Source organism: Dioscorea cayenensis, chromosome 8 (genome assembly GCF_009730915.1).
Source record: "Dioscorea cayenensis subsp. rotundata cultivar TDr96_F1 chromosome 8, TDr96_F1_v2_PseudoChromosome.rev07_lg8_w22 25.fasta, whole genome shotgun sequence".
Lineage (NCBI taxonomy): Eukaryota > Viridiplantae > Streptophyta > Magnoliopsida > Dioscoreales > Dioscoreaceae > Dioscorea > Dioscorea cayenensis.
This window is the reverse complement of record NC_052478.1, coordinates 5,105,473-5,130,796: the sequence shown is the minus strand read 5'-3', so window position 1 is coordinate 5,130,796 and position 25,324 is coordinate 5,105,473. Positions and strand designations below refer to the sequence as shown.

At 34.8% G+C, this 25,324-nt stretch overlaps 3 protein-coding genes across 7 annotated transcripts; 2 read left to right on the top strand and 1 right to left on the bottom strand.

Moving 5' to 3' along the window:
- Positions 1–4,433: 4,433 nt before the first annotated feature.
- LOC120267408 (probable inactive purple acid phosphatase 28) lies at positions 4,434–8,066 on the top strand. Of its 2 annotated transcripts, none has more exons than XM_039275046.1 (4): positions 4,434–4,654; positions 4,749–4,896; positions 5,479–5,882; positions 7,242–8,066. In XM_039275046.1, the coding sequence occupies exons 1-4, from the start codon at positions 4,472–4,474 to the stop codon at positions 7,704–7,706; spliced, it is 1,200 nt and encodes a 399-aa protein (XP_039130980.1). In that variant the 5' UTR covers positions 4,434–4,471; the 3' UTR covers positions 7,707–8,066. The 2 variants fall into 2 exon arrangements, with proteins under 2 accessions (XP_039130980.1, XP_039130979.1); XM_039275045.1 differs by having other exon boundaries at positions 7,236–8,066.
- Positions 8,067–8,294: 228 nt separating this feature from the next.
- LOC120267852 (GATA transcription factor 20-like) lies at positions 8,295–11,970 on the top strand. 2 transcript variants are annotated; one of them, XM_039275529.1, is made up of 7 exons: positions 8,295–8,826; positions 8,902–8,985; positions 9,087–9,181; positions 9,913–10,035; positions 10,448–10,553; positions 11,460–11,531; positions 11,635–11,970. In XM_039275529.1, the coding sequence occupies exons 1-7, from the start codon at positions 8,518–8,520 to the stop codon at positions 11,704–11,706; spliced, it is 861 nt and encodes a 286-aa protein (XP_039131463.1). In that variant the 5' UTR covers positions 8,295–8,517; the 3' UTR covers positions 11,707–11,970. The 2 variants fall into 2 exon arrangements, with proteins under 2 accessions (XP_039131463.1, XP_039131462.1); XM_039275528.1 differs by having other exon boundaries at positions 8,297–8,826; positions 9,069–9,181.
- Positions 11,971–13,960: 1,990 nt separating this feature from the next.
- Positions 13,961–23,804, bottom strand: LOC120267850 (protein TRANSPARENT TESTA 9). 3 transcript variants are annotated; one of them, XM_039275526.1, is made up of 21 exons: positions 23,529–23,803; positions 22,164–22,215; positions 22,001–22,077; positions 21,784–21,917; positions 21,612–21,708; positions 21,443–21,500; positions 20,851–20,959; positions 20,618–20,741; positions 20,099–20,285; positions 19,678–20,003; positions 18,841–18,929; positions 18,697–18,767; positions 18,017–18,127; positions 17,634–17,699; positions 17,251–17,388; positions 16,760–16,865; positions 16,604–16,675; positions 16,447–16,493; positions 15,456–15,615; positions 15,189–15,355; positions 13,961–14,554 (listed from the first exon to the last, which is right to left on the bottom strand). In XM_039275526.1, the coding sequence occupies exons 1-21, from the start codon at positions 23,579–23,581 to the stop codon at positions 14,240–14,242; spliced, it is 2,559 nt and encodes an 852-aa protein (XP_039131460.1). In that variant the 5' UTR covers positions 23,582–23,803; the 3' UTR covers positions 13,961–14,239. The 3 variants fall into 3 exon arrangements, with proteins under 3 accessions (XP_039131460.1, XP_039131459.1, XP_039131461.1); XM_039275525.1 differs by having other exon boundaries at positions 21,612–21,917; positions 23,529–23,804; XM_039275527.1 differs by lacking the exon at positions 23,529–23,803 and having other exon boundaries at positions 21,784–21,898; positions 22,164–22,180.
- Between the last annotated feature and the right edge of the window lie 1,520 nt (positions 23,805–25,324).

The following is a 25,324-nucleotide window of genomic DNA, read 5'->3' as shown; positions in this document are numbered from 1 at the left end:
TTTTAATCCACTTTAAATAATCCAATGATTTAGTTAGTTTTGGCGTCTAAATTTGGTCTATATATGTACTTTTTTTAATATATTATAATTTATCTATTTTAGAAAAATTATATATTTATTTGTTAGCTATTGGCTATTTAGTTCATACAAATTTTAACATAGATTAAAAAAAAATTAACAACTTTTCACATGAATTATGTTATTAAATATAAATAACAAAAAATTTATAATTATTGGAAAAAAACATTTATTAATTTCTAAATCTTCTAATAATATTTTGGTGTAAAATGGAAAAAATATATGTTCTTATAAAAAAAATTCAAATAATCATTAAATTTATAATTTTTCAACCATCATATGAAAAGTTGAAAAAAAAAACATACCGGAAACGTGGGTATACCTTTTAGTCTTTGTATATTTTGACTTTTATAAACCATAATACAAATTTTTTTAAAAAAAAAATCTTAACTAATTTATAAAAGTCAAAATATCAAACTTCTATTTTACGTTTTTCTTTTTAATCTTTGTATTTGAATATTTTTTATTTTTTTTGGTCCCTCTAATTGATGGATTAACTTTTTTGGTCATTTCATGTCACGCCCCGAACCCAGCTCTATAGACCCGGGACGCCGACAAACGGCCGTACACCTACAAGGCCGGAACCAAGTAGGGATACAAGGCCTCAAAACCTGAAAAAAATTAACAACAAGATTATGAGCTTGGGAGCCCAGTAAGTAATCACTAAAAATATCGGGATCACAAAAATGTTTCAATAGTTTCTAAAGGTATACAAAATACAACAAAGCGGAATAAATATCAAAGTGAAATCCAAAAATCAGAAATAGATCATAACAGATTTAATTTACCAAAATAACGAGCATATAAGTCCCCCAAACAACTAATGCCAAAACAAAATATCAGAACTCATTTATTTAAACTCGGTGACCCGAGTCAGATTTCAGAACTCATAGGTTTAACCTCGGTGACCCGAGTCAGAATATCAGAAGCCGTTATTCTTCACCGACGGAACGGTGCGAAACTATAGTTTCTATGTCAGAAGTACGTGTCGACACGGTCAGTGTTTAACCCCCAGTGACAGGGTTATTGCATAGTTAGTTTGGGGACTACGAGTTTCTATAACAAAAATATATCGGGTCCAAAATCATCGTCAACGCAATAATATGAAAATTTAGTGATCCTAACAAAATTAATCCAATTATATCAAATAATCATTTATCAATTCACACGATATTCCACACAATATAAAAATTTATTTAAATTTGGAAACACCATTATAACAAATATAGTTAATCAGGAAAACATTATATAGATAAACACTTTTCCAGCAACCCAAACCAATCCAAGAAATCATAAATTAAATAAATAAAGCAACTTAAAAAAAATCATGAATCCATAGAATGATTATATTAACAACTATTGGTGTAAGTTAACATAAAACCTCTAATTAAACAGAATATCATAAAACAAATAAAATAAATAAATAATATTACTAAATGATGATTAAACATATAGCATTGGAATAATTTTAACAGTAAAACCCAAGTTAATTAAATAATTACGTAGATGATTATTGGGAATCAAAAATTTGCATATACATATATGTAAATATTTATATGTGGTGTACTTACTTGTTGATCACTCAAAAACCCCTAAAATCCTACGATATTTCTTCGATGGAACCTCACAACGTAAGAGACAAAAATCCTCGATGCGGAGACCTATCCCCGTCCCTCGCCACGGCATCACACACCAAATCAAAGGAAAAAATAAGGAAAAAAACTAGATCTCTCTCTTCCTTAATCCAAAAAGAGAATCTATATCGAAGAAAGGAGGAGACGTACTGGCTAGGGGTTTGGAAAAGCGAAAAATAGAATATAAAAGGGTTTCCTTTTTAATCAACATAACTTCTAAGTATACAAAAATTAAAAAAAATCTTAATGGTGTGGGGCCCACATTTCAGTTAATGAACTGAAGGGACAAAAAAAATAAAAATATACAAATACGATGACTAAAAAAGTAAATTTTACAGATTAAAAAGATGAAAAACACAAAAATAGAGGAATAATTTTGATATTTACATCACATAAATCACATTGCCATATGAACAGAGAGAGCGTGGACCATTGATCATTGACGTTTATAGGACAAACCTAGTCATGTGTGACACGTGTGGACCCCACAACACTGGACGTAGTGGAACACACGTGGACCCGTTGACAACGAAGGACACGCACTGCATTTTTGCACGTGGATCACATGCGTTCTGTCAACTCACGTGGCACCCATCTTGTCCCCCAATCCAAATTTCGCACGTGTGAAAACAACCATAACAGCAAAGCCGAACACGTGTTTGGTTCAACAAAGTGGGACCCATGTATTTTAAAAAAATAATAATAAAATTTTAGCATCTTTCGCTTTTTAAAAATTATTTTATTTATTTATTTATTTGAGTCAATAAATAATCCAGAATGATTCCAAATTAAAAATAAAAGTTTAATATCATCATTCACATGGCATTTTAGTGGCACTTAAATAATATTAAATAAATAAACTCATTTTTAATGTCACTATCACTGCTACGGTTTTCATTCTCACATAAATTATTGTTAATGTTAATCATAAAATATGAATAATTTATTATATTTGATAAAAAAAATGTGAACAATATGAACAATATGATTATTATTTCTTAAAAAGTAGTCCAAAGAAGGAGAGTAAAATATAAAACTAATTTTTTCATCACAAGCGTGTAAATGACTATTGATAATAATAAATTAATAATCACATGCTTGAATTTTAAGACATAGGGAAGTGGAAATGATATTTTTAATCAATAAGAACACCTGATAAGTTTTTAGTTGACTTTGAAGCCTTGATTCAGTGGGTGTTCTAGAATCCTTTAATTTAATTTAATTAATTAATTTATTTATTTATTTTGAAATTAAACTAGTGAAGTCAAGTCTTTTGCTTTTTTTTTCTTTGCATATGCACCCCTAAAATATTTGAAATTATACATGTGGTCCTGGCATACTCAATATAGAATAAAAGGGGTTACTAAAATAGATTTATTGAAATATTTTGCACTACTTTATCAAAAAAAAAAAAAGAAAAAAATATTCTGCACTAATGGATGTATTTAAATTAACTTTTTTTTTAACTATCTGTAATTCATAGTCTAATCAGACAACATGTTGCTTTGTAACAAGTGGCTGAATAACCAAATTGCATGGAAAATACTTCAAGAAGTTGATCATTATGGGTTTTTATTAATGTATATAAAATAATTGTTTTTTATTTTATTTTTGTAGAGTAGTGCATAACCTTGGTTAAGCTCTTAATCAAGCTTTTTAGGAACATGTAAGCAAAAGCCTATTAGAATGTGATTAATTTTAAATTATAGATCAACATACTACTGTTGCAAAATTTGCAATAATTAACGATGGTTATTTATGAACTTATTTTTTAAATAAAAAAAATTATTCAAATCTGAATACTGTTACTATAGAAAATTTTATTTTTAAAAAAATAATTTTTTTTAATCAAATAGATGTTCATATGATATTCCAAAGAAGTATACATTTTAAAATACATCTTTTCATAAATTATAAATAAGAATATAAATTATTTGATTGGATATACAACAAAAATAAAATACAAAAAATTTTCTTTATTTAGATAAAAAAGTCAAAAATTAAAATGAAATCACTTTTTTTTTTGGTAGTGCTGAGTAGGATTTGCATTTAAATCCTATAGCAATTTTAAGGAAAGCACAGGCAAATAACACTGTAAAAAAAGCACTCGTCAATGTCAATAGTTTTCAAGTCTTTTCTAATACATCCATTATTATTTATTGAATTTCTTGAGTTTAATAATCAGTTGAATAATATAAACTAAGTAGTATATAGAAAAACAAAATAATAGTAATATTAACAACAATAAAGATCAACAGTTTCAACCCTTTAATATATATTTATAGATATGTATTTATATATTCCAAGAGCATGAATGAAGACCAAAAGTTATTGAATTATTATATTTTACAAAAATAAAAAAAAATAACAACACCAATGGGGCTAATCCAAATAATAGAGATTTAGATTACTTAAGCAAGTGATTTGAGTTTTAGTCATTGTGCATTAAAAAAATTCCAATAGAAAAAAGTCAATTCCTTTAAAAACTTGGGCCAAAAGATCTGAATAAGCCCAATAAAAATAAGGCCTTGGACCAATGAGCTTCAAAGTCTATGGGCCTTATCTTCTTGTGGGCTTTAACCTTCTCGTCAATCCATGGGTCAAACGACCTAAAAGAAAGGCCTAATGAAAGTAAAAAGGCTTTGGCTCAATGGGAGCCCAAATCTCACGGGCCTTTTCAAAGAGAAGCATATAACGAAAGGGCGAGAAAGTTCTGGAAGGGTCAAGGGAGTTGGGACCTCCGCGGGAAGCGAGAGAGGATGATGACCGCCCATCCATGGCGGCCCTATGTCCTCCTCGTCCTCGCGATCTCCATCCCTCTTCTCCTCTTTGAATCCCTCTTCTCCCATCTCATCTTCGTTAACCGAGCTCGCCCTCGCATCAAGCGCTTCGCCGAACTCCCTCTCCGGTTCCGCTATGATGGCACGTTCAAGATACTCCAGGTTGGTTTGGTATTCTTTTTTCTTTTTTGGATGATTAGGGTTAGGGTTTTGGTGTCTGAGTTGTTGTTTGGTTTGGTTTGGTTTGGTTGTTTAGGTGGCGGACATGCATTTTGGGAATGGGAAAGCGACGCGGTGTAAGGATGTATTGGATTCGGAGTTTGAGTGGTGCTCGGATTTGAATACCACGAGGTTTCTCAGGAGGATGATTGAGGCTGAGAGGCCTGATCTCATTGCTTTTACTGGTATTGATTCTTTGCTTTAGTTATTTTCTGATAAAATGTTTGATTTTGTTTGTTGTAGTTCATTGACTTGGTGTTTGGATTGATTGGAAGTGATTAAGTATGCTAGTTTTGGAGGATTTTTTTAGTGAGATTCATGAATGGTCGTTCATCTCCATAATTTCTTCTCTTTTTTTTTTCTTTTGTCAAAATCTCTCCTTTTGTTGCCATAGTTTTAGAAAAAACTAACCAAATGCTAGTCTTGAATAGATTATTTATGCTATATTTCTTGATGTTCTGTGATTTTTTCCCATTAAAATATGCTCATTTGTTGTTTAGATAGAGGAAAATAAAGGAAACACTTTAGATGGCAAGGAATTGGTCCCTAATAGCTCATCCTATCCATGACTTTAAGTCACTTGTCCATCCTTGATTTCTACTAATTTCTGTGAGAAGCTTACCTTTTCTTCTAGGTGAAAGAGCATTGTTGATCTAGTTTTCCTATCAAGGTTATTGCTTTATTATTGACAACATTGAATATGGAGAAAGAAATTCTGCAGGGACGGCATTTTTGATTGGAATGCTTTTGGGTTCTGATTGGATCAGGGGACAATATATTTGGGCCAAGTGCAACTGATGCAGCTGAATCCCTTTTCCGAGCTTTTGCTCCAGCCATGGAGTCGATGATTCCATGGGCTGCAATCTTGGGTAACCATGACCAAGAATCTAGCATGAATCGGGAAGAGTTGATGTCGTTGGTATCCCTCATGGACTACTCTGTATCCCAGGTCAATCCACCTAGCGCGGGAGGGACCATGAGAATTGAAGGGTTTGGTAATTATCACATTAAGGTCCATGGTGCCCCTGGGTCGGGGTTGGATAACACTAGCATCCTCAATCTCTACTTCCTTGACAGTGGTGACCGTGTGGTTGTCAGTGGCCGCAAAACTTATGGATGGATAAGGGAATCTCAACTCAATTGGGTTCACTCCATCTCTCAACAGTCTCAGGTATTCTTAGATCCTGTAGAAAAGTGTCTATCTACTTGAATCATAATCAGTGAATTCATTTAATTTATCTCTTTTGCCTGATTTTCCAAAATTTCAGGACTGGCATAATCTTTTATTTCGTTTACTTACATGGTTGACTTCCTTTTATTTCATCGGTCATTTTGGACGCGTTCCTCAGTGCGGATGTCAAATGTTATTTCACATCCCTTGCTGCAAAAGATCCATTGTGCATAACTTCTCTCAAACCAAAGCTTGTGTTATGTTCTATTGGGTGTCAACTACATTCTTACTTTTCATATAAAGCTTTAGAAGCTGTTATTATAAAACTCAGAGTACATTCCACATTTTCAACTGTTTTTTAGAGTTGACAATGTTAAAACTATGAGGATCTATTTCACAAGTTGGTGTGTCGTTCAACGGTTGAGGTTTCTTGGCACTAAAAAGATGCTTGGTAAATTGCTTTCCACTTAGATTTTGGTTGAGCTTGGTGAATGAGAAGTATAACCGATAAGTATTGTAGAAGGATCGGTGGTGGTCAGGTTTCTAGATTCTTTATACTTTATTCTCAATAACATTACATTAGAAGCAATGAAGCTTTTTCCCTTGCCTGTCAGGATGCACAAGGTATTGTTTCTTTTGGGCATAAGACACGTGATTTGGGTTGAAAGCTGATGACCCTTTTGTTACTTGTTTAGATCCAAGCTATACCAAATCATCAAGACTGTTGTGCTCTGTATTTGTTATTTGCTATAAGCTATTTAATTGAGACAGTCAACTAGTTGATTCCTAGATTCTAAAGAACTTATTATTTTGCAGAGATCCTATTGGAGGAAAATTTCTCAGGAATCAGGATAAATAAAATATCATTCTTTCTAATTCAGAAAGAAAATACTCTGTTGCTTCCTTTGCACAGAAGTTGGAATGTGACCTACAAATAATGATTTGCAGTAGTCCTCACACCATGGTGAAGAATTGTCATTTGGTATGTCATAGATGAGAACAAGGTGGATTCAAATTCTTCACATCCACCCTACTTGAAAATGGCCTGCTTTTTTCATTTGATCTCATGAAGAAAAATACTAGTGATAAAGGTAGAAATTCAACCTTTTGAAGCTGGACTAGATCTTGATACTTGTCTTGTTAGGAAGATATCTACTTCTATGACTTGCATGGCTTCCATAACTTTCTGTATGTAGAATCATGTATGTGAAATCTTGAGTTACAGTTATGAATTGCATTTCACTTGAGTTGGCTAAGTTATGCTTCTCTATCTGGTAAATAGTTTTCTAGAGTTACAATTATGAATTACAATTCACTTAATAGTCTAATCTGTCATTCTTGTGTTTCCCAAAGCTGCAGGTTGAATCACAATCATTGTCTCCTGCCTTGGCATTCTTCCACATCCCAATTCCAGAGGTTCGAGATCTCTGGTTCAAGAAGATTAAAGGTACTTTCCAGGAGTACGTCGCCTGCTCTTTTGTAAACTCCGGGGTTTTGAACACCCTTGTTTCAATGAGAGATGTCAAAGCGGTCTTTTTCGGCCATGATCATCTAAACGATTTCTGTGGCGAACTCAACCATATATCAGTCTGTTATGGCGGAGGCTTTGGCTACCATGCTTATGGAAGGGCTGGCTGGCCCCGGAGAGCGAGGGTGATCAAAGCCGAGCTTCGTAAGGGCTCAAAGACATGGATGGGCATCCAAAATATTCTAACATGGAAACGAATTGATGATGAGAGGCTGACTAAGATTGATGATCAAGTCTTATGGTCTCATGCTGATGATGAAGAAGAGGATTCAAGCCATTCTCAAAAGGATGTGTAGTAACAAATTACTCTGCTCATTGTATAATGATTGGTTTATATATATATATATATATATTTTAGAAAGGCGACAAGTGCCTGAACCCAGGGTTCACATGGGGGAGCCGCGCTCACCACTGAACCGTGCTCTTACCTTGCACGAGATGAGGATCGAATTCGGGGAGCCATGTTCAACACTCGAAGTGAACACCCTACGCGAAAGACCTGATGCCAATAGACCAAATGGTCGTTGACGGTTTCTATATTGTAACATCATTGTACTTTATGGATAGAACTTTAGTTCATTTCAGTGTATTTTGATCTTGTATCAGTCTTGTAAATTTTTAAGGATATACTCACTTTCCATTCTCAGATGGGTGCATTCTTGAGTCTTGACATCATTCTATTTTGTTAATAGATATTTTTGGGCTGTTTATTGAAATTAATTTGAAACTAATTTTAAAAAAAATTAAAATAATATTATGATGTAATATATATATATAATATCAACTTGGAGAAGATGCTTTTGATCGGAGGGTTCATATCTCACATCAAGGTGTAATGTTGATCTCAAGATAAGTTCTGGTGACGTCACTGTCCTATCACGTCTTTGGCTGCGTTCTTTCGTGTCGCGCTAGGGTTTTCCTTTTCCTTCATCCTTGATCTCATCCCCAAATCCCTAGAATTTCATTTCCAATCCACCTTTTTCCCCCATTTTTTGATGGGATTTCGCACCCTGATCTCCATTGGTTTCCTTCACGAAATCCAGTTTCAGAGTCCTTGATTTTGCTGAGATTTTTTTCCTTTTTTTTTTAAGAATTTATAGAGGGGGGATGAGCGAGAACCCTGGCTCTGCCGGAGAGGTGAAGCCGCCGCCGGCGGGAGCAATCCAGTATGATTCGGCCATGGATGCTTCCGGGGAGCACCAGGAGGTGCAGATGTACGGGCGCGAGAGGCAGGAGATGAATGGGGAGGAGCATGACGGTGTGGCAGAGGTGGAGGGGATGGACGCCGACCATCCGACGGATCTCTCCAACCTCGGCGACCACATCGGGTTAATAGTGCCGCCGATCGGGAGTAACCAGCTCACTCTTTCGTTCCAGGGAGAGGTCTACGTTTTTGACTCCGTTTCTCCAGAAAAGGTGAAATTTTTCCCGTTTCGGTGTTAACACCATTGGATTTCACCTTTATGTCTAAATTGTTTGAAAACTTTGTAGGTTCAAGCTGTGCTGTTGTTGCTGGGTGGACGTGAGATTGCGGGAGGGTTGGGTTCTTTGCCGTCTTCTTCCCATTCCTACAAGGTATTGATTGGATGGACTTCCTTCTGGTTTAAAGATTTTGGAAGTTCTTGACATGTTGGGTTTGTTATTCTTATGGGTTGTAGCGCTCCAACTTTCCTCAGAGAGTTGCTTCGTTGATGCGGTTCCGCGAGAAGAGGAAGGAGAGGAACTTTGACAAGAAGATACGGTACACTGTTCGGAAGGAGGTGGCACTCAGGTTAGAGTTGTTTCGCTGATGGGTTTTTGCACAATTTCAGTCTGAATTTAACTTGAGAGAACTTAAGTACGATCTTCTTAATATTGTTTTAGTGCTTTAGGCTTGTGGCAAACTTGGATAAAGAAGTATTTGTTTGCAAAAATAGATATTTTTTCTCTAGTTTACAAAGTGACATTGTTTAGAAACATTGTTGTACCTAGTGCTGTTAGAATTGCGCTGATAGTATAGGCCGCTTAAGAATTTTCTTGAAATACTTTTGTCGTTATTCTTTCTTTGTGTATCAATGAATTTATTGATGCATAGATAATCTGTTATTTCTGGGTGACAACTTATTGAAATAATACAAACGGATATGATGTTGAAATGTCCAGATCTCTTCACCATAACTGTTAGTTGGCAATTTAATATATAGAAATCAGTAGTAACAACAGTCATTCACAAAATGTCCATTCGCTTCAGACGCATATAGATGCGGAAATGTATGTTTGGATAAATGTTGGTAATAAGATTGGTTATCTATGGCTAGTCAATGCATTGGGATATGCCCAAAACATTGCATCTTCCCGAAATCCAACTCTGAGGACATTTTATTGGATCAAATGGTGAACCTTGCCCTTGACTGGATTTTACAAATAGTGAAGCACTCTGGGCTCTTGATGCCCTTGATTACCTTAAGTATTACTGCTGCTTTTTTCCCTTGTGGCATGGTGCCTCTCAACATATTATAACAGGATGCAGCGGAACAAGGGCCAGTTCACATCATCAAAGTCAAAAACAGAGGATGTAACAAGTACTACAAGCTGGGATACTTCTCAACGTTGGGGTGCTGATGATCGACCTCAAGCAGCAGTGGCGTAAGTTTGCTCATTTTATGCTGGAACATATGCCTATCTGGACTTTTTTTTTTCAAAAGTTAGGAAAGAACATATTCCTTGCATCTTTGCATCACTGAGCGAGAATGCAGCTGTCTCTTAGTACTTAGCGGACATCAGAAGTTGTCTCCATTTGTCAACTTTCCCATAGTGACCTTTGTTTATGTTGTTAGCATTTTTGTTTACCAATAAATACTAATTACTAAATAGTTATAATAGATGATATCCCTCTTTTTATAAGTTGCCTGTTGGTTTCCTTCATATGGATCCAGTTTTTGAACAATGGCCCGTCATGGGTTTCTTGTAATCCAAGTATAGTGATAATGAATGCTGTTCATGCTCTGACCATATATTAATTGTGTTTCTCAAATTGGCATTGCACTAATCTTTCCAGATGCCATCACTGTGGAATTAATGCAAAGTCAACTCCAATGATGCGTCGTGGACCTAATGGACCTAGAACCTTATGTAATGCATGTGGACTAATGTGGGCAAATAAGGTAAATTCTTACAACCAGGAATATTGTTATATCAAATGGTTTTACCAAGTAGCTCATTACAAATGACGCCTATATAATGCCCACTATTAAAACTGTTAACTTGAACTTCATGTATATAATACTTTGGTTCACTCTGTGGCTTAAAATGATACCGATCAATAGTAAGTTTGCTTAACTTGTCAGTAGGCTCAATACCGTCATTATGAGCATGGTGTTTTACATGTAGTTCAGTCCACATTATACAAAATTGATTTCTACAATAATATTCTGCTAAGAGTACTATTATCAGGCTCTTAGTCAATAATAAAGTGTAAATTTCTGATGAATCTGTTCAGTAGGGTTATCATTTTGAAAACCTTCCTATTTCATATGTGCAAGTCTTGTAATAGTTTGCCGGATTTGACAGTGTGTTATTTTTTGAAAGTATAATGTTGGTTTTGAACCCTTAGGTCGTATGCATAAAGTGCTATAGTCATGTGAATATTCATCATGCATATCAAACTTGCCCATTTTCACTAATACATCTTAAGTCAGGCAGTTTGGAATCTATAAAGTGCAACTGTGCAAATCCATCCATGTTTTGGAGAGTGGTATTGTAGGTTGTTATAGTTGGCACTATTAGTGATATCTCTTCTTGAGAATCCATACATGGAGTATCTGAGAGTTTGCATCTTCAAAGTGTTCTTTTTATTATATATTATTGGCTTCACTTATAGATTGTAATATGTATTCTCCTTTTCATAAAACAATAAGTTGAACATCAGACCCCTTAAAATTATGCCTGTAAGGCCCTCTTATTCTCATGCAACAACAAAGAATTCCATCTTTCAAGTTTCTTTGATATAGCAGCACATATATAACAAACGAATAATATTTTTGAATAAGTTGCTTGTTTGTAATCTTCAGGGAACACTCAGAGACCTTTCAAAGAACCCAACTCCACCACCCCCGCTTTCCCTGCCAGAACTGAAGGAAGGGGTGAGCTCCTGAATCAATCACTCACAGAATAAGGCCATTATCATCTGCAGCTTTTGCTTCAGTTCTCATGCTCATGTTTTTGTTTTATTTTCCTTAACATCAGAATGGAACTTCAGAGGCCAGAGTTGAGCAGCAACCCTCTGTAATCACTGCCAACGGACACAACATGTCATGAGAGATTTCGGTCACCCATCAGGAAACAAGAAGAGGATGGGCCGGGGATCAGGATCAGTTTCGGACTCTGGCAATCTGCCATTCATGTATGTACTATATGGTTCTCTCCACTAGAGGTTTAGTTGTTATTTTATCTCAATCATCCCCTTGTATGACCCACTGCTTTGGGATTTAGCAGATGAATTAATCTTCGTGTTCCTTCTTTTTTTTATCTCATTGGAATCTTTGGTGAAGATTAATTTTAGCTCAACTCTCATTGTATGTACTGAATGCTCTTCTTGTTGTGGAGGTTTTTCTTTAAGTGATTTGTTAAGAGTGGTTTCATAACCCAATTGAATAATTTCACTGGATTTCTATGTATTAAAACAACCTATGACCTAAGTATATAAAATTTTCCATTATTAACAGTTAATACAATGATTATTTCTGAGTTAAAGAATTAAACTAACTTTTTCCTTAATTAAGGCCAGATTTAACACAAAGCCATAAGTCAGGGCCGCATATTATACCTTATCACTAATGGCGAAGCTCCCGCGTTGGTTATTTTACTTGACTGGCTTTTTATGATGGTTCTATATTATAATATACAGAGAGATTGAGAAGAGGGATTTTATTTATATTCTTCTTCTAAAATAAGAAGCTGAGGTTTTAAAGAAAAAGTGCACATATAATTATATATATATATAATATATTATTATTCAATAAAATTTTTTAAAAAAATCACGTTTCCATGAGGCTGTATGGTAATTTTGTTATTTTTAATGATGCCATTTAAGTTAAAACCTGCTCACTTGAAATCAGGAACAAGTAAAATGCTTCCTAATCATCCAATTAATCAGTCAATTATGGTAACTTACATCTGAACCTCTGGAATGTACTCTTCAATGCTAATGCTTTTTGTACCATCATTAGATTCGTGATAAGTAAAGCATAGCCTGAACATAAGCCACATAAAAGTTCATGCATAAGAAAAAGCATAAAAAGTAAACTGAATTGATTGAACACCAAATGCTGCAGGACCTGGAACTCACTCATCAGAAGTTTTTTATTACAAGTGCAAATGATCAAAAATATATAAAAAAAAAAAAAAGAATAAAGTTACTTGCTTTATTTGAGTGAAAAGAAAGATTCAATGACTCATATTGGATTTGATATCCAACTTATTGACAAAACAGGTCTGCTTTTGTGAACTTCAATTCAAGACTATAAAAGTTAATCAAGTTATTATAGTGATCACAATAATTTCAATTCATTGGTTCTCCTTTCTATTGGGGTAAGTAGTGACAATTGTAAGTCCTATAGTAGCAACTTCAATCTTTTTCTAAATATAAATAAAGATAAACCTAAGGTTTCCATCTATTAGTAGAAAATACATAGTTCACATGATGTAAGCAATCATAAAGTCTAACTTACATATTCACACCAAAATTTATATAATTAACTGATGTCAGCCTGCTATATCTATCCAGTAAAATCAAATTTGATTGATCATCATTCCCTTAAATTATCATAACAGAAGTACACTACAAAAACAAACATCCTTTGCAAGTAAAAAGGTGAAAAAAAATATAGAGAAACCTGAAAGGGAACTTATAAATAAGATTGAACATTCTAAGTGCAGACCATGCTGGAGACTTGGCAATGCCCCTATAAACAATGGCAGATACTCAAAAAGTGGGTGATTTTGAACTCTTTAAGGCCCCATTGGAAAAGAACAAAAAAGCTAGAACACAGTATTGGGATGGTTTTGGTTAATAGGTGATAGAGGTAAGCATCTAATAGCTGGTTCCATTGTTAACTAAAGAGACAATAAGAGGTTCAAGACATTTGTCATGGGTAAAAGCCACAAAGAGAATCTTAACAGACAACAAAGAATAGCTCCTTTCATTTTTGAAGACATCAAAATGAGGCATGTAGACATGCACTATAAATCAAGATAAACAATTCTACAAATATTTCATGATATTTCGTTTATAATATTTTTAATAATACATTAAGGAACGAGCGATGAACTGCTAAATTTCAGGGTATCAGTGTACCTTAAAAATGTGGTTTAATGAATGGTCAGTCATATCCTCCGAGAAGTTGCTCTTTCATGTCTTGTCTGTACAAAAGTCTTGGCAGGAAAAAAATCAGACAAAACATATGCCAAAAGTTTGATGAAATTCAAGGATAGTAATACTTTTACACACCTGAACAAAGAAACATAAGAGATGATTGATTGCATTATATATTATGCCAAAACAAGACTGGTATTCCCCAAGTGTGAAAAAATGATTATTTAAGCAAAAGATTACAAGAATATTTGCAAGGAAACATAGTTAATGTACAAAGAATGATAATGTACTGCCTGACACACAAATGGCTGAGAGCCTGAAACTCTATGTGTTAAACTCTAGACTTTGATAATTTAACCATTTGAACATATACAAAAAGGGTAGTGGAGCTTTGCAAAAGATACCAGTACAACCCCACCACCCTGTAAAGCTAGTATTATTTCACAGTATCACCACCTCAAACCTAAAAAAGAATTATTACTGGATATTATCAGCAGTATCTCCAAACAAAGCATTAGAATGATCCAGGGGTTTTCTAGAAAAATCATCATCAAGTAAAGGCGTTAACCTTTTCTCCACCTCACTGGACAGTTGGTGCAACTCTTCTATAATCATAGACTCTGCAAACTTGCAAGATTGTTCATCCCTGAATGCAAGGGTCCACCTTCCATCAACCAAAGCCTTCGCTTTGCCTTTCCCAAAGCCATCATACTTTGATGGATCCAAGGAGGGCAGAGTAGATGGACGGATGCGCAAGTGTAACCACTTTAGATGCTTATCATCTATCCTGGGCTGATAGAGAAAAATAAAAGGTCACGATTACATCTTCAGTTGTTTACTCTAGTCATTCCAGAAGAGAAATTTTTGTATAATTCTAACCATATTTCGCACAACTGAACATAGAGCAAATAAGGTTTGTGATAATGGATGGACAATGATGAGTGATTTACTTAATTACTAGATATGAGTGATTTACTTAATTACTTTCTAGTATGTTGGTCAAAATTCAGAGAAAGCATTTGAGTTTGAATTGTTACCTTTAACTTTACATGTAGATAAATTCCATCAAAAGATCTACATCTGGAAAAACTAAGATTCACCTCAATCTGGAAGTAATATGCATTCCTCATGCCTTCTAGATCATTAGTGTATTAATCAAATTTAATAAAATGAAAGCCAAAATTGAAGTCCTGTCTGAATAGATTGTCGTGCAAAATTGTGGATTAATTACATATGTTCAGTAGGAAGGCAAACAAAAAGTTCAATCTAAATAAAACTTAATGCAAAATTCATAGAATATTCATGTTGTATGGGATAAAAATAAAAAGGTATTGCCTAAAGCAAGGTGTGAATAATTAACAAATAAACATCAATGAATACAGCATTCTAATTTTCAGGTGACACTTTAAAGTTCAAGAACACATACATTTGAGCCAGCCAAGGGTGCTGTAACACGTACAACACCGCATTGCTTCTTGAGGGGCAATTCTTCTGCTAAGAGTAGCCAACCAGACATCTCCCTAGATACCGCTAAAAACCAAAAGTGGCGTTCCTTTCCTCTTTCAAATGCTATTCTACAAGGTATTGCATCAACTGCAAATGGCAACAGAAGCAACCATTCAATTAAAGGAACCTTAACTTAAAAATACTATGTGGGGCAGTAACTTGGACTAATAAGTTATGTTTAGCCAACCTAAAGTAATTTCATTTCCAGGCTTTGGAACAATAACATCGAGACCCGCGGTTGTTGCTCGGCAATGTGCAGGAGTACTTACTGAAGAATCAACAGTAGGTTGATCAGGCAAGGATCCTCCCAGAGAGAAAATCAGAAGTTGACGTTGAAGTACAAAAACCTGGACATCACAGAAATTACCAGTTCATACACGCCAATAAAATAACATTGACCCTATGTGTTTCCCAATAGAATTCCTTATGTGTTTCCAGAGAGTCCTTAGGTACAATAAACTACCAAAGAAAACACTTACTTTCAAGGGGTCTAACACCCAGAAGAAAGCATGCACATATACACACATATTAGGAAGCAAGCAGGTCAAGCAAGATGAATGAACATAAAGGTCAATCACACCAAAGTGCAAGCATGAATACACACTGTTAGGCAAGCTATTCTACTTTTCTGACCCCACAGGCTGAGCCCTTTATTGATATTTCCTATGTTCACAAAAGAATATAAGATTACCATTAAAGAAACTATTCTATTTGTCTGACCCAAAATGTTGAGCCCCCCTGTTGTCATGTCCAGTTTGCGTAACTGTAGTACTTACATATCGGATTATTAACAAAGAAGGCCTAACAATCAATAGTAAATTATCAACTATTTCACCTTTTATATACACATGAATAATGAATGATACCTGTAGAAGATCCAACAGTCACATTATCCCATAATAAGAAAATTGGCCATGACATGAATAGTTTGCATTTCTGTCAGCCTCTACTAGTATTGCTGTCCACATTGGTGTCATGCTACAATTAGATACACGCGTACAAAAGAAAAATATTGTGTTGATATTTACACCAGCACCAAGACAGCATAAAAAATGGTGGCAGACTCACAATGCAAGGTTAAAACATAGATCCTGAGTTTGATGTCTTCATACCCCAGAAAGATGCAAGCTTTCAACTTTGACCAAAATAATAACAGAGAGGGATAAGATGCAACTAACCTTAACCAACTCACACATTCTTTCACCGGCCACAAGAGAAGATTCACCTGAAGAGTAATTAAGCTGATATTAAAGCCCAGCCATAACCACCCACATTCAAAATTGAAGAAAAATTTCATAATCATGAATGAACCCTTATCAAGCTATTTAAACGGACCTCCAGAAGAAACTACTCGTGACGGTGAGAGAATGACTCTTGGATCTTTTCGACTTGATGGCGCCTCAATTGCTGATCACAAAGTCATTCTGATAAAGTATCAGCTAAATCAAGCATAACTGAATCAAAAGATTTAGCAAAATCTAGTAGGTGTACCTCTCTTGCAGTTCCTCCATTCATCTTTAAGAACTGTTAGGAGCAGATCGGACCAGATTCCTTTAATTTCCCCAAAAAGATGAGCAGTAGACTGTTTGTGAGAATCCTGTACAAAGCAAGCTTCTTAGAGAGCATACATCTACCAAATATATCCAGAGCTATCACCTGATCCAGGCCTATACTTGTGTCATAATGCTCCTGATCCAGGCATTCATATATTATGTCATAATTAGCATGCTAAGAATGACTAGAAAATATCATAAATGGAAAGCTGATAGATGTATAGATGGGTGCAGCACTTGAAGTGGAAGCTACGTAAGTCTTTATTAAATGCAATTCCAGCCTGGCTTGATCACAGAAAGTATGATCTTGCATCGAGAAGCAGAATAATTCTAACTATAACATATGGGAAATTTGCATGATGTATCTAAGAATGACCATTTGCTATTGTTGACTAGATATAAATAACAAAAGTGATTTAAGAATCAAACCTTGAGTTGAGTAAGATGATGAGAAGTAAATTCTTCCTCTCCATGTGGAAGCAACTGCCTTAGAAGCCAACCACCAACCCACAAAGTTTCTGCAGACGTACCAGATCTGCAGAAAAGACTGACTAGTGCATCCAGAACCTGTAAAATACACACACACAAACATATCATATATTGCTAACAATATGATCTTCTGCATAAGTAAAACATGTAAAAATATAATCCTACAATTTTCTAGTGATCAGATGCAAAGTAATTTAGCCAAACTTTTGATTTTTATCTTCTTCTTGTACGAAGTTACATCTACAAAGAAATCTCTGGTTTAAAAAACATAAAGATATAAACAAAAGAATCTAATGGAAGAATGCACGAGAATTTATGTAGACCTGGTATCTTTGCATTTGAGGACTGATTCCTAGTTTCCCGCAACAAAGTGGTAGATGATACTGATCCTGCAAAAGAAACATTAAAATACACTTTTTTTAGGAAAATAGCCCATAACACAAAAGGTCAGGTAGGGATAATATTAAATGACAGGCTACTCATGACTGGAATTGGAAACCATCATAACATTATTTAAAACAAAGGAACAAGCCAACAAGAGAATGACTCCTAATAATCATTATGCAACAAAAAGCTGGTGAACAGATTGTGGCTCAATCATCACAAAGAAATACAAAACTCTTTAGTGACACAACCAAGCAAAAGCAAGCAATGAGCCATGAACTAAGTTTTAATCAGAGATTTGAGGGCAATAAAACAAGCGTACCTTGAGCCTTTGCAAGTACCTATCAAGTTCAGTACTTATGCTATCTTTGGTAGTATTGTTTTCTGAAGAAAATAGCTGTTCTTCACCAGAGCTCTCACCTACCAATGCTTGCTGCAGCCACACCATATATGCATTAGTGGCCCTCACAATAGAGGTCATAATTTATTATATGCACAACTTAAAAGAGAACCAACTACGATGCAATTATGGCATTCTCACTCCTGTGCAGTGATAACTTAAACAAATTAATTATATAAATTTGGTGAAAATTTGTGCCTCTAAAAATCCTCTTCCTTTTCCATAAGGAACAATGAAGAAAATGCAAAAGCCATTTTAAAAATCAAACAACTATATTAATGTAGAAGACATTAACCACCAACATGGGTCAGAAAAACTGAAAAATTTTAGTTTCTCATAATATAAGGTACCAAAAAAATTCCACAATTTTTGGAAATTAGCAACCAACAAAAGGACTCTTTAGGCATGATAATATCAAAGAAAATCAACAATCTAATCATTTACTTTCAAGAATTTCAAGCCTTTATAAAGCCTTTTGATACACAATTAATCTGCTTAGTATGTATATTCCCCATGTGAATTAATCTATAAGCTAACGTACTAAGCAACATAGGATGCAATCATAATATAAGAAGTAATGCAAAGTAGCAATTGCCACTTACTAGCAAGAGCTTCTTATGTTGCTTCCTCTGAGGCAGAATCCCCAATCCGTCAAGCATTGATTCATCCAGTTCTAGAAATTATGGTAATAGATAATTCAACATACCAACAAACATAGTGAAGCAAAAAATAGAATAATGCAATACCTTTGGTTTGCAACAATGTAGCTAGCAAACTCAATGATCCCAAAACCTGGATGTCATCTCCACTAATGATATATGACAGCAATAACTCCCTGAGTGAACAATAATGATCCGTCAATCAAATGAAAGAATAACATTATTCCTTAACAGGCTACTGTTAGAAAAATAATACAAAACATCTTCCCAGTAAAAAATTATTAATCTAAAAATTTACAGAAACTCAAACATGGTAAGGTACCAAAGGGAATTGTAATGAGCTCCAACAACTTCATGGCACAAATTAAGTTAGTCAAGCAAGGTTCAGGGTAATACTGCAGGCTAAAATGAAGTTCCAGGCACACTCCAAATGATAATAATATTAATAATTAAAATAAATAAATAAACACAAAAGGTGGACATGAGATTTAAACATGAAGCAGAAATAAAAGCCCTAAATATTTACTTGCAGATGGCATAAAACAAAACATATGTTTGCTCACAAGTTCATTTTCAATTATTTCACGCCCATAATAGACAGTTGATCCCTCAGACCCCCAGCTAACCCAGAATGGACCTTCATCCCATAAGAACTCATTTTAGGGCCTTACTAAACTTGTGATTTTGGCTTGGTGTGAGTTCTAGATAACACCATGGTTAACAGCGACTTGCCAAACTCACATAACAGCTCAATTCACTGGTATGCCCCAGTTCTACCAAGGTATATAACAAATCTGATCATATTTTGGAAGATAGTATGTTGACTGAAAATATTGAATAAAGACATTTATAACTAATGGTATTTCACTGCAATGATTCACTTCAATCAAATATTGAGCATTATGTTGTGAGAAACAAAGCTACCTGAGTGTAATAGGTGACACACGAAGATTATGTTGTGAAGAATGTAGCATGGTATGACCAGAGGAGTTAGGTGAATCAAGCGTGGTAACTCCAGAATCCTCCGCCTCTCTTTTCACACTAAAAGAACCTAGACACTGTTGTTGGTCTTCATGAGAGGTATTCGACTCAGATGCACGCCCATTTTCTATCACTTCAGGTTTAGTGACAAATGCCTCAGATGGATAAAAAAGTGTGGCGCAGATAACACTAGCCAACTCCTTGGTTTTAACAATATGTAATATGCAGCACAATAGATATAAAGAAGTGGTAAGGCTTATTTGTGAAACCTGGGGGAGGAAAAAAAACAATTCATTAGGAAAACACATTATTTAGATTACAACAGAAGAAAATGTAGAGAAGAAAGGGAAAAAGCAACACTTACAGTGTGTTGCTTTCTCATAGCAGGAAGAAGCAACGGAAAAACCAAAAGATGCAAAATACTTTCAGTTATCAATCGTCCAAGTTCAGGAACACCAGAAGAAATAACATCGCTACAGTAATATAAATTGTCTTCAATTTCATCCACTGAAGTATGAATGCCAGAAGTTAACTCGGAAGAATCTGGATTCCTGTACCATAAGTCAGATGATCTTGTTAGAAGATTCAGCATGGCTAGCTTTCACTCTAAGTATGTGCAAATCTAGAGCCATGTATAAATGTATAAGCATAACGATGTACTGATTCAATTTTACAAGTTGGTGATTATAATTTATAAGAGAACATGGTAGGATGTTTTAAAGCAGTGAGCAACTAGCAAGAAGCTCAATACAAGAAGAATAGCGATCAGAAAGCTCAAATAGACATAGTTTACAGAAAAAGAAAGCTGCACAGCCATGTTGCCCAAACATGGCATAGAATGCTTTCTACATAAAGACAATAATAGATAGGCTTATTGACTTACTTAGCAGCTTCGGAGACTAAGCCATCCAATTTGATGCATTGCTCACGAAAATAATTGACCAAACTTGAAAAGTAATATGATAATGGCCCGCTTGAAACATATTTGTTGACACTTTCATCTCCAACTGAAACAGGAAATAGAGAAGAAGGGAACACACCATAAATAGCATCTATTGCCATAGATATAAAATGAGAAATGACAATTTTCATGGAAATGAGACCTTACCAACTTACCATGGTAAACATTTAGTGTCAAAGCACGTACAGCAGTTCGGACCATACTTTCATCATGGAAAGCAAAACGTATAGCCTCTGTATAAAGGGGGAAGGAAACTACCTCATCCTGAGAAGCAACATTAAGGATAATCTGAATGCAATAAAAAAGAGACAATATAGTAACATATAAGTAATAAAAGTGATTTTAAAAAAAAACACAGTTTCCGGGTCCAAGGGGAAATTAGTTGCCAATGTGACATGCATATGTAGAACCTCTACGGACTTTAACTAAAGAATCAAAACCAGAAGACGCGACATCATGAACCACTAAGTAAAAGAAATTTGAAAATCCATTGGTTGAGTTCATCCAATCAATAACATTTTTGGTGGCAAAGAAGAAAAAACAACTCTATTTTACCACAAAGGAGATTCAAGGGAAAACAGATGGGAATTCCTAACATTTCACCATACTTTTGAAATAACAACATTCAATCTTCATTTCAGCACCTAGACTTGCACATACTTTTCCATATTATCAATAAAACTTTTAAAACATCACAAACAGATCAAAGGACAGAAAACCTGAACCTAGAGGCATGGAGGACCTTACATTTCTAGTCTTCACAAGCAATGAGATAGTATTCCTGTTCAGCTTTCCACTTATTGCCCTTTGAGGAAAAAGAATAGGTGAAACTAAATGAGCCATTTAAAAAAAATAAGAATATCAGAAAGCAAGGATACTACTGATGACACAAGGAATCAGAGAGAGAAAGACCAACCTTAAAAACGATATGTAATGTGATAGTAGTTCTTCATTTTTGAAATCAAAAGAATATGTTATGAGGAAGTTTATGTGTTCATTGCTGAAAATGTAATCTGCAACAAACAGCCATAAAAACATCAAGACCCAAATCAAAAGACTACAGTATCTTAACCATAGAGAATACTTACAAATTGCATGCTCCTTTCTTAAATTCTGGATCATAATGCTCATTGTCTGTAATAACTGAAGTGCAACTTTTGCCGGTCTACTTATCTTTAGTATACGCACAAATTCGCCCATAACCTGCTTTTCCATAAAGAACCTGAAGAAACCAGTTTCATACTATAAAAAGCACGCGATGCTTAATCAGAATAAAAATGGCTTAGCTGTTACCAGATGACTCACTCAAAGAAAGATGGATCATGCTGGTCACCGTAAGTTACCAACTCAGCAATGGATCTTAAAGCCTCAACAACAAAATCCTTTGTAACAGAAAATGTGTAACAGGTAAATAAAACGCAGGATAAAACGATGATAATAACATCCATCTCGACTGGAAACTTCATACCTTGTTAACTTCATTTACGATTTGAACCTTCTGAAGCTGATCAGTCAGGTACCTGCATGAGATGGTTCACACTGTTCATAAATCATAGCCAACAAAATGGAGGAGATCTTCTAGTTATATAAAGGCCAACGGATAAAAACCAATTGATTGTTCACCAATATTAGGCTTGACTAGGAGTATCACAGTCATAAAAGATGAAATGATGTCCTCCTACTGGAAGCAAAATTCATGGTTGTCAAATGATAGTAATATATTATAGGCAACAGAGCAAGAGTCAAATTTTCACAAACAGAAACATATTTACTATAGATAAATATGATCTTTATAAATGCCCAAAAGCACCAGCCTTTTAACTATAAATATTTCACAAACACATGCAAGAACAAACCATTTCATGTCGTAAAGAAGAAAAAAGAAAGCATTCAAAACACAGAATGGAAGGTGAAACGGTAGATATTGCATTTGGTTTGATACCTCTGCCAGACTTACAGGCAACCGACTCCCGGGCAAATCACTAGATAGTTGGTGAACTATTATATGTTAGACAAGCTTTATGAAATCTCTGCCAAACTAAATAAAAATCTAGCCCATGCAGAAATCATTATGTGTACAACCCTGGATCTCTATCCTTAAATTTTGGATGTCTCTCGCCATAAATAGGCAAAGATTAAGCCTTCCTTGTAGCATACAGACACATTCTTTATCGTAAACTGTCAGTAGGCCACATTGTTGCATCTGCCATCTAAACTACATGCCCTTTGACTATTGGGTGGTCTTTAGGTTGCAAGAGCCTAGACGCAAATTTATTTAGGTATATCACCTAAAAAAATCCTAAAAATATTGAATATTCAACCTATACTCCTTAACACGCATTTTCCATCCAAAATTGTTCTGTTAATCATCTCAGTCAACTTTTGTCACATATAACCTCATTCAAAAGCTTCTGGCATCATCTTTCTCAAAACTTAGGCGGAACGCTTCCAATCCAACACCTTGTTGACATCGTCATGGTTTCCTCTGATTCAAACCAAGATTCCATCCCTGAATGTCACATTTTTCTATAGTTTTACAACCTGTTTTCAACTCTGGCAGCAATTTTCCAGAAGGATTCAAATCTATGCTAGTTTCACTGGTACTTTAATCAAATCCTATTTAGCAATAATGATCCGATAACTATTTCACCCGGATCTTGAAAATCCCCAAACTGACATGATATCGTTCTAAATCACCGCATCAAGATTTGCACAAAAACAACAGTTCCCTCCAGCGATGCAAATGGGATCAAACCCCCAAGCAAGATCTCCACCGATTCAAACAAAAATTTGAAAATAATCAAGAAAAACATTAAAAGGAAAAAAATCCAACCGTAGTTCGTCGAGGGAGAACCGATTCCTGGACCGCCAGAAGGAGAACCACATGGTGAGGATCGGAGGTCCGAGAGATCACGCCGCCGCGCCCGGATCAACCCGACCGACCACCGCATGCGCCGCCGATCCGAAGGGTGTCCACGCCGCAAGCGATAGCTCTCGATTCCTCCTCAGATTGATCCCAAGCTTCTACTCCTCTGCCTTCGCCCTCTTGCCCTCGATTTTCGATTTGGATTCCAATGGCCGTGCGTGCGTTGTTCGATGGAGAACCCCGCGAGCCCTCGCGGGCCTTTCTGGAGATGCCCGCGCGGAGGGATGACCGTTCGATGCCTTCCGATGGGATTCTGAATCTTGATGCGTGACGTGTCCGGTATTAAATCTATTGGGCCTCGCCGGCCCAATAAACAATTCACTTTCTCGCCCATTAACTTTGGGGCCCGTTTGAGTTCCGGGAAGTGGTAACTAATAAGGGCTCATTTGGTGGTTTGCAGTGAAAGACTTTTACTGTAAAGTCTTTCTCTACAATTACTTTCCCTTGTAAAGTAACAAAGCAATGTTTGATATGTATAATAAAAAATGTAATTGAAATGCATGTAAAGTTAATTCCTTCATTTGGTATGGATAAGTTTCTATGTAAAGTTGTATGCATTCTCAATTTTATCCTTGATTACTCTAGTTAATAAAATTAAAAATATCTATATAATAAAAGTTAAAATCCCATTACCAAACCCTTGTAAGATCAAATGAATTCATCAAAACCATACAAAAAGCTAAAATCTAGTTCCAAAAATATAAAAAATTAACAAAAAAACATTTAAAAAGGTAAAAAAAAATATTAAAAAAAAAACTAATGAGTGATTTCTCTTTTAAAATAAAGAAAAGATAAAGAAAAAAATGTATTTAAATAATGGTAATATTGGAATTTCACTCGTTTAATATATTTCATGACCACTGTGTAATCCTTTTCACACCCTCCCCCCTATGAATCATTTTCCCTAGTCAAAGGGAAAGAAATTACATGAAAACCGTTACTTTACATTGCTAATATTAAAACCAAATGTGTGAAAGTCTTTGACAACTTTACTTTTCCTTGTAAAGTTGTTATTTTCTCACATACCAAACTACCCCTAAGAAAGATGATTTCCACTTTAGATGTCTGTTTTCGAGGAAGTGATGGAAATCTCATTTCTCAAATGAGGGAGTTTCATTTCGCATAATTAAATTTATATATATACAAGGATTAAATCATTTAAGATATATAACTGTTAATTAGAAATATTTATTTATAGTTATTTGATGATAATTCAACAGTTGTTATTTATAACATTGTTTTGAACTATCTTACTTTCTTGTAACTTAAGAGATTTTCTCAAAATTTTAATTTTAAAAATCATCTCTAAAAAATCAACATTTTATCAATAACTTTTTTGGAATATTTTTAATGGGAAAATATCAAAAGCTACCTCAAATAATGATTGTTTATAAATATATTAAGAATGCACTTATGCTCTCATATGCAAAATTACATACACAAAAGCACCTTTATTATATTATTTTGGTTTTATAAAATCAAAATAACTTCAATTGGGGTGTAGTTTACATTTTTTATATATATATATATATTTTAAATCAATGTTATCTTTACTGATTTGATGGAATTATATTAATTTATGAACCATGAGACCAACTAATTTTAATCCCCTCAAAAACATAAAATAAAATAAAATAAAATAAAATTATGCATGACCGTTTAGGCTATTGAAATTGAGTTTCCTACATTAGACGTTCATCTCG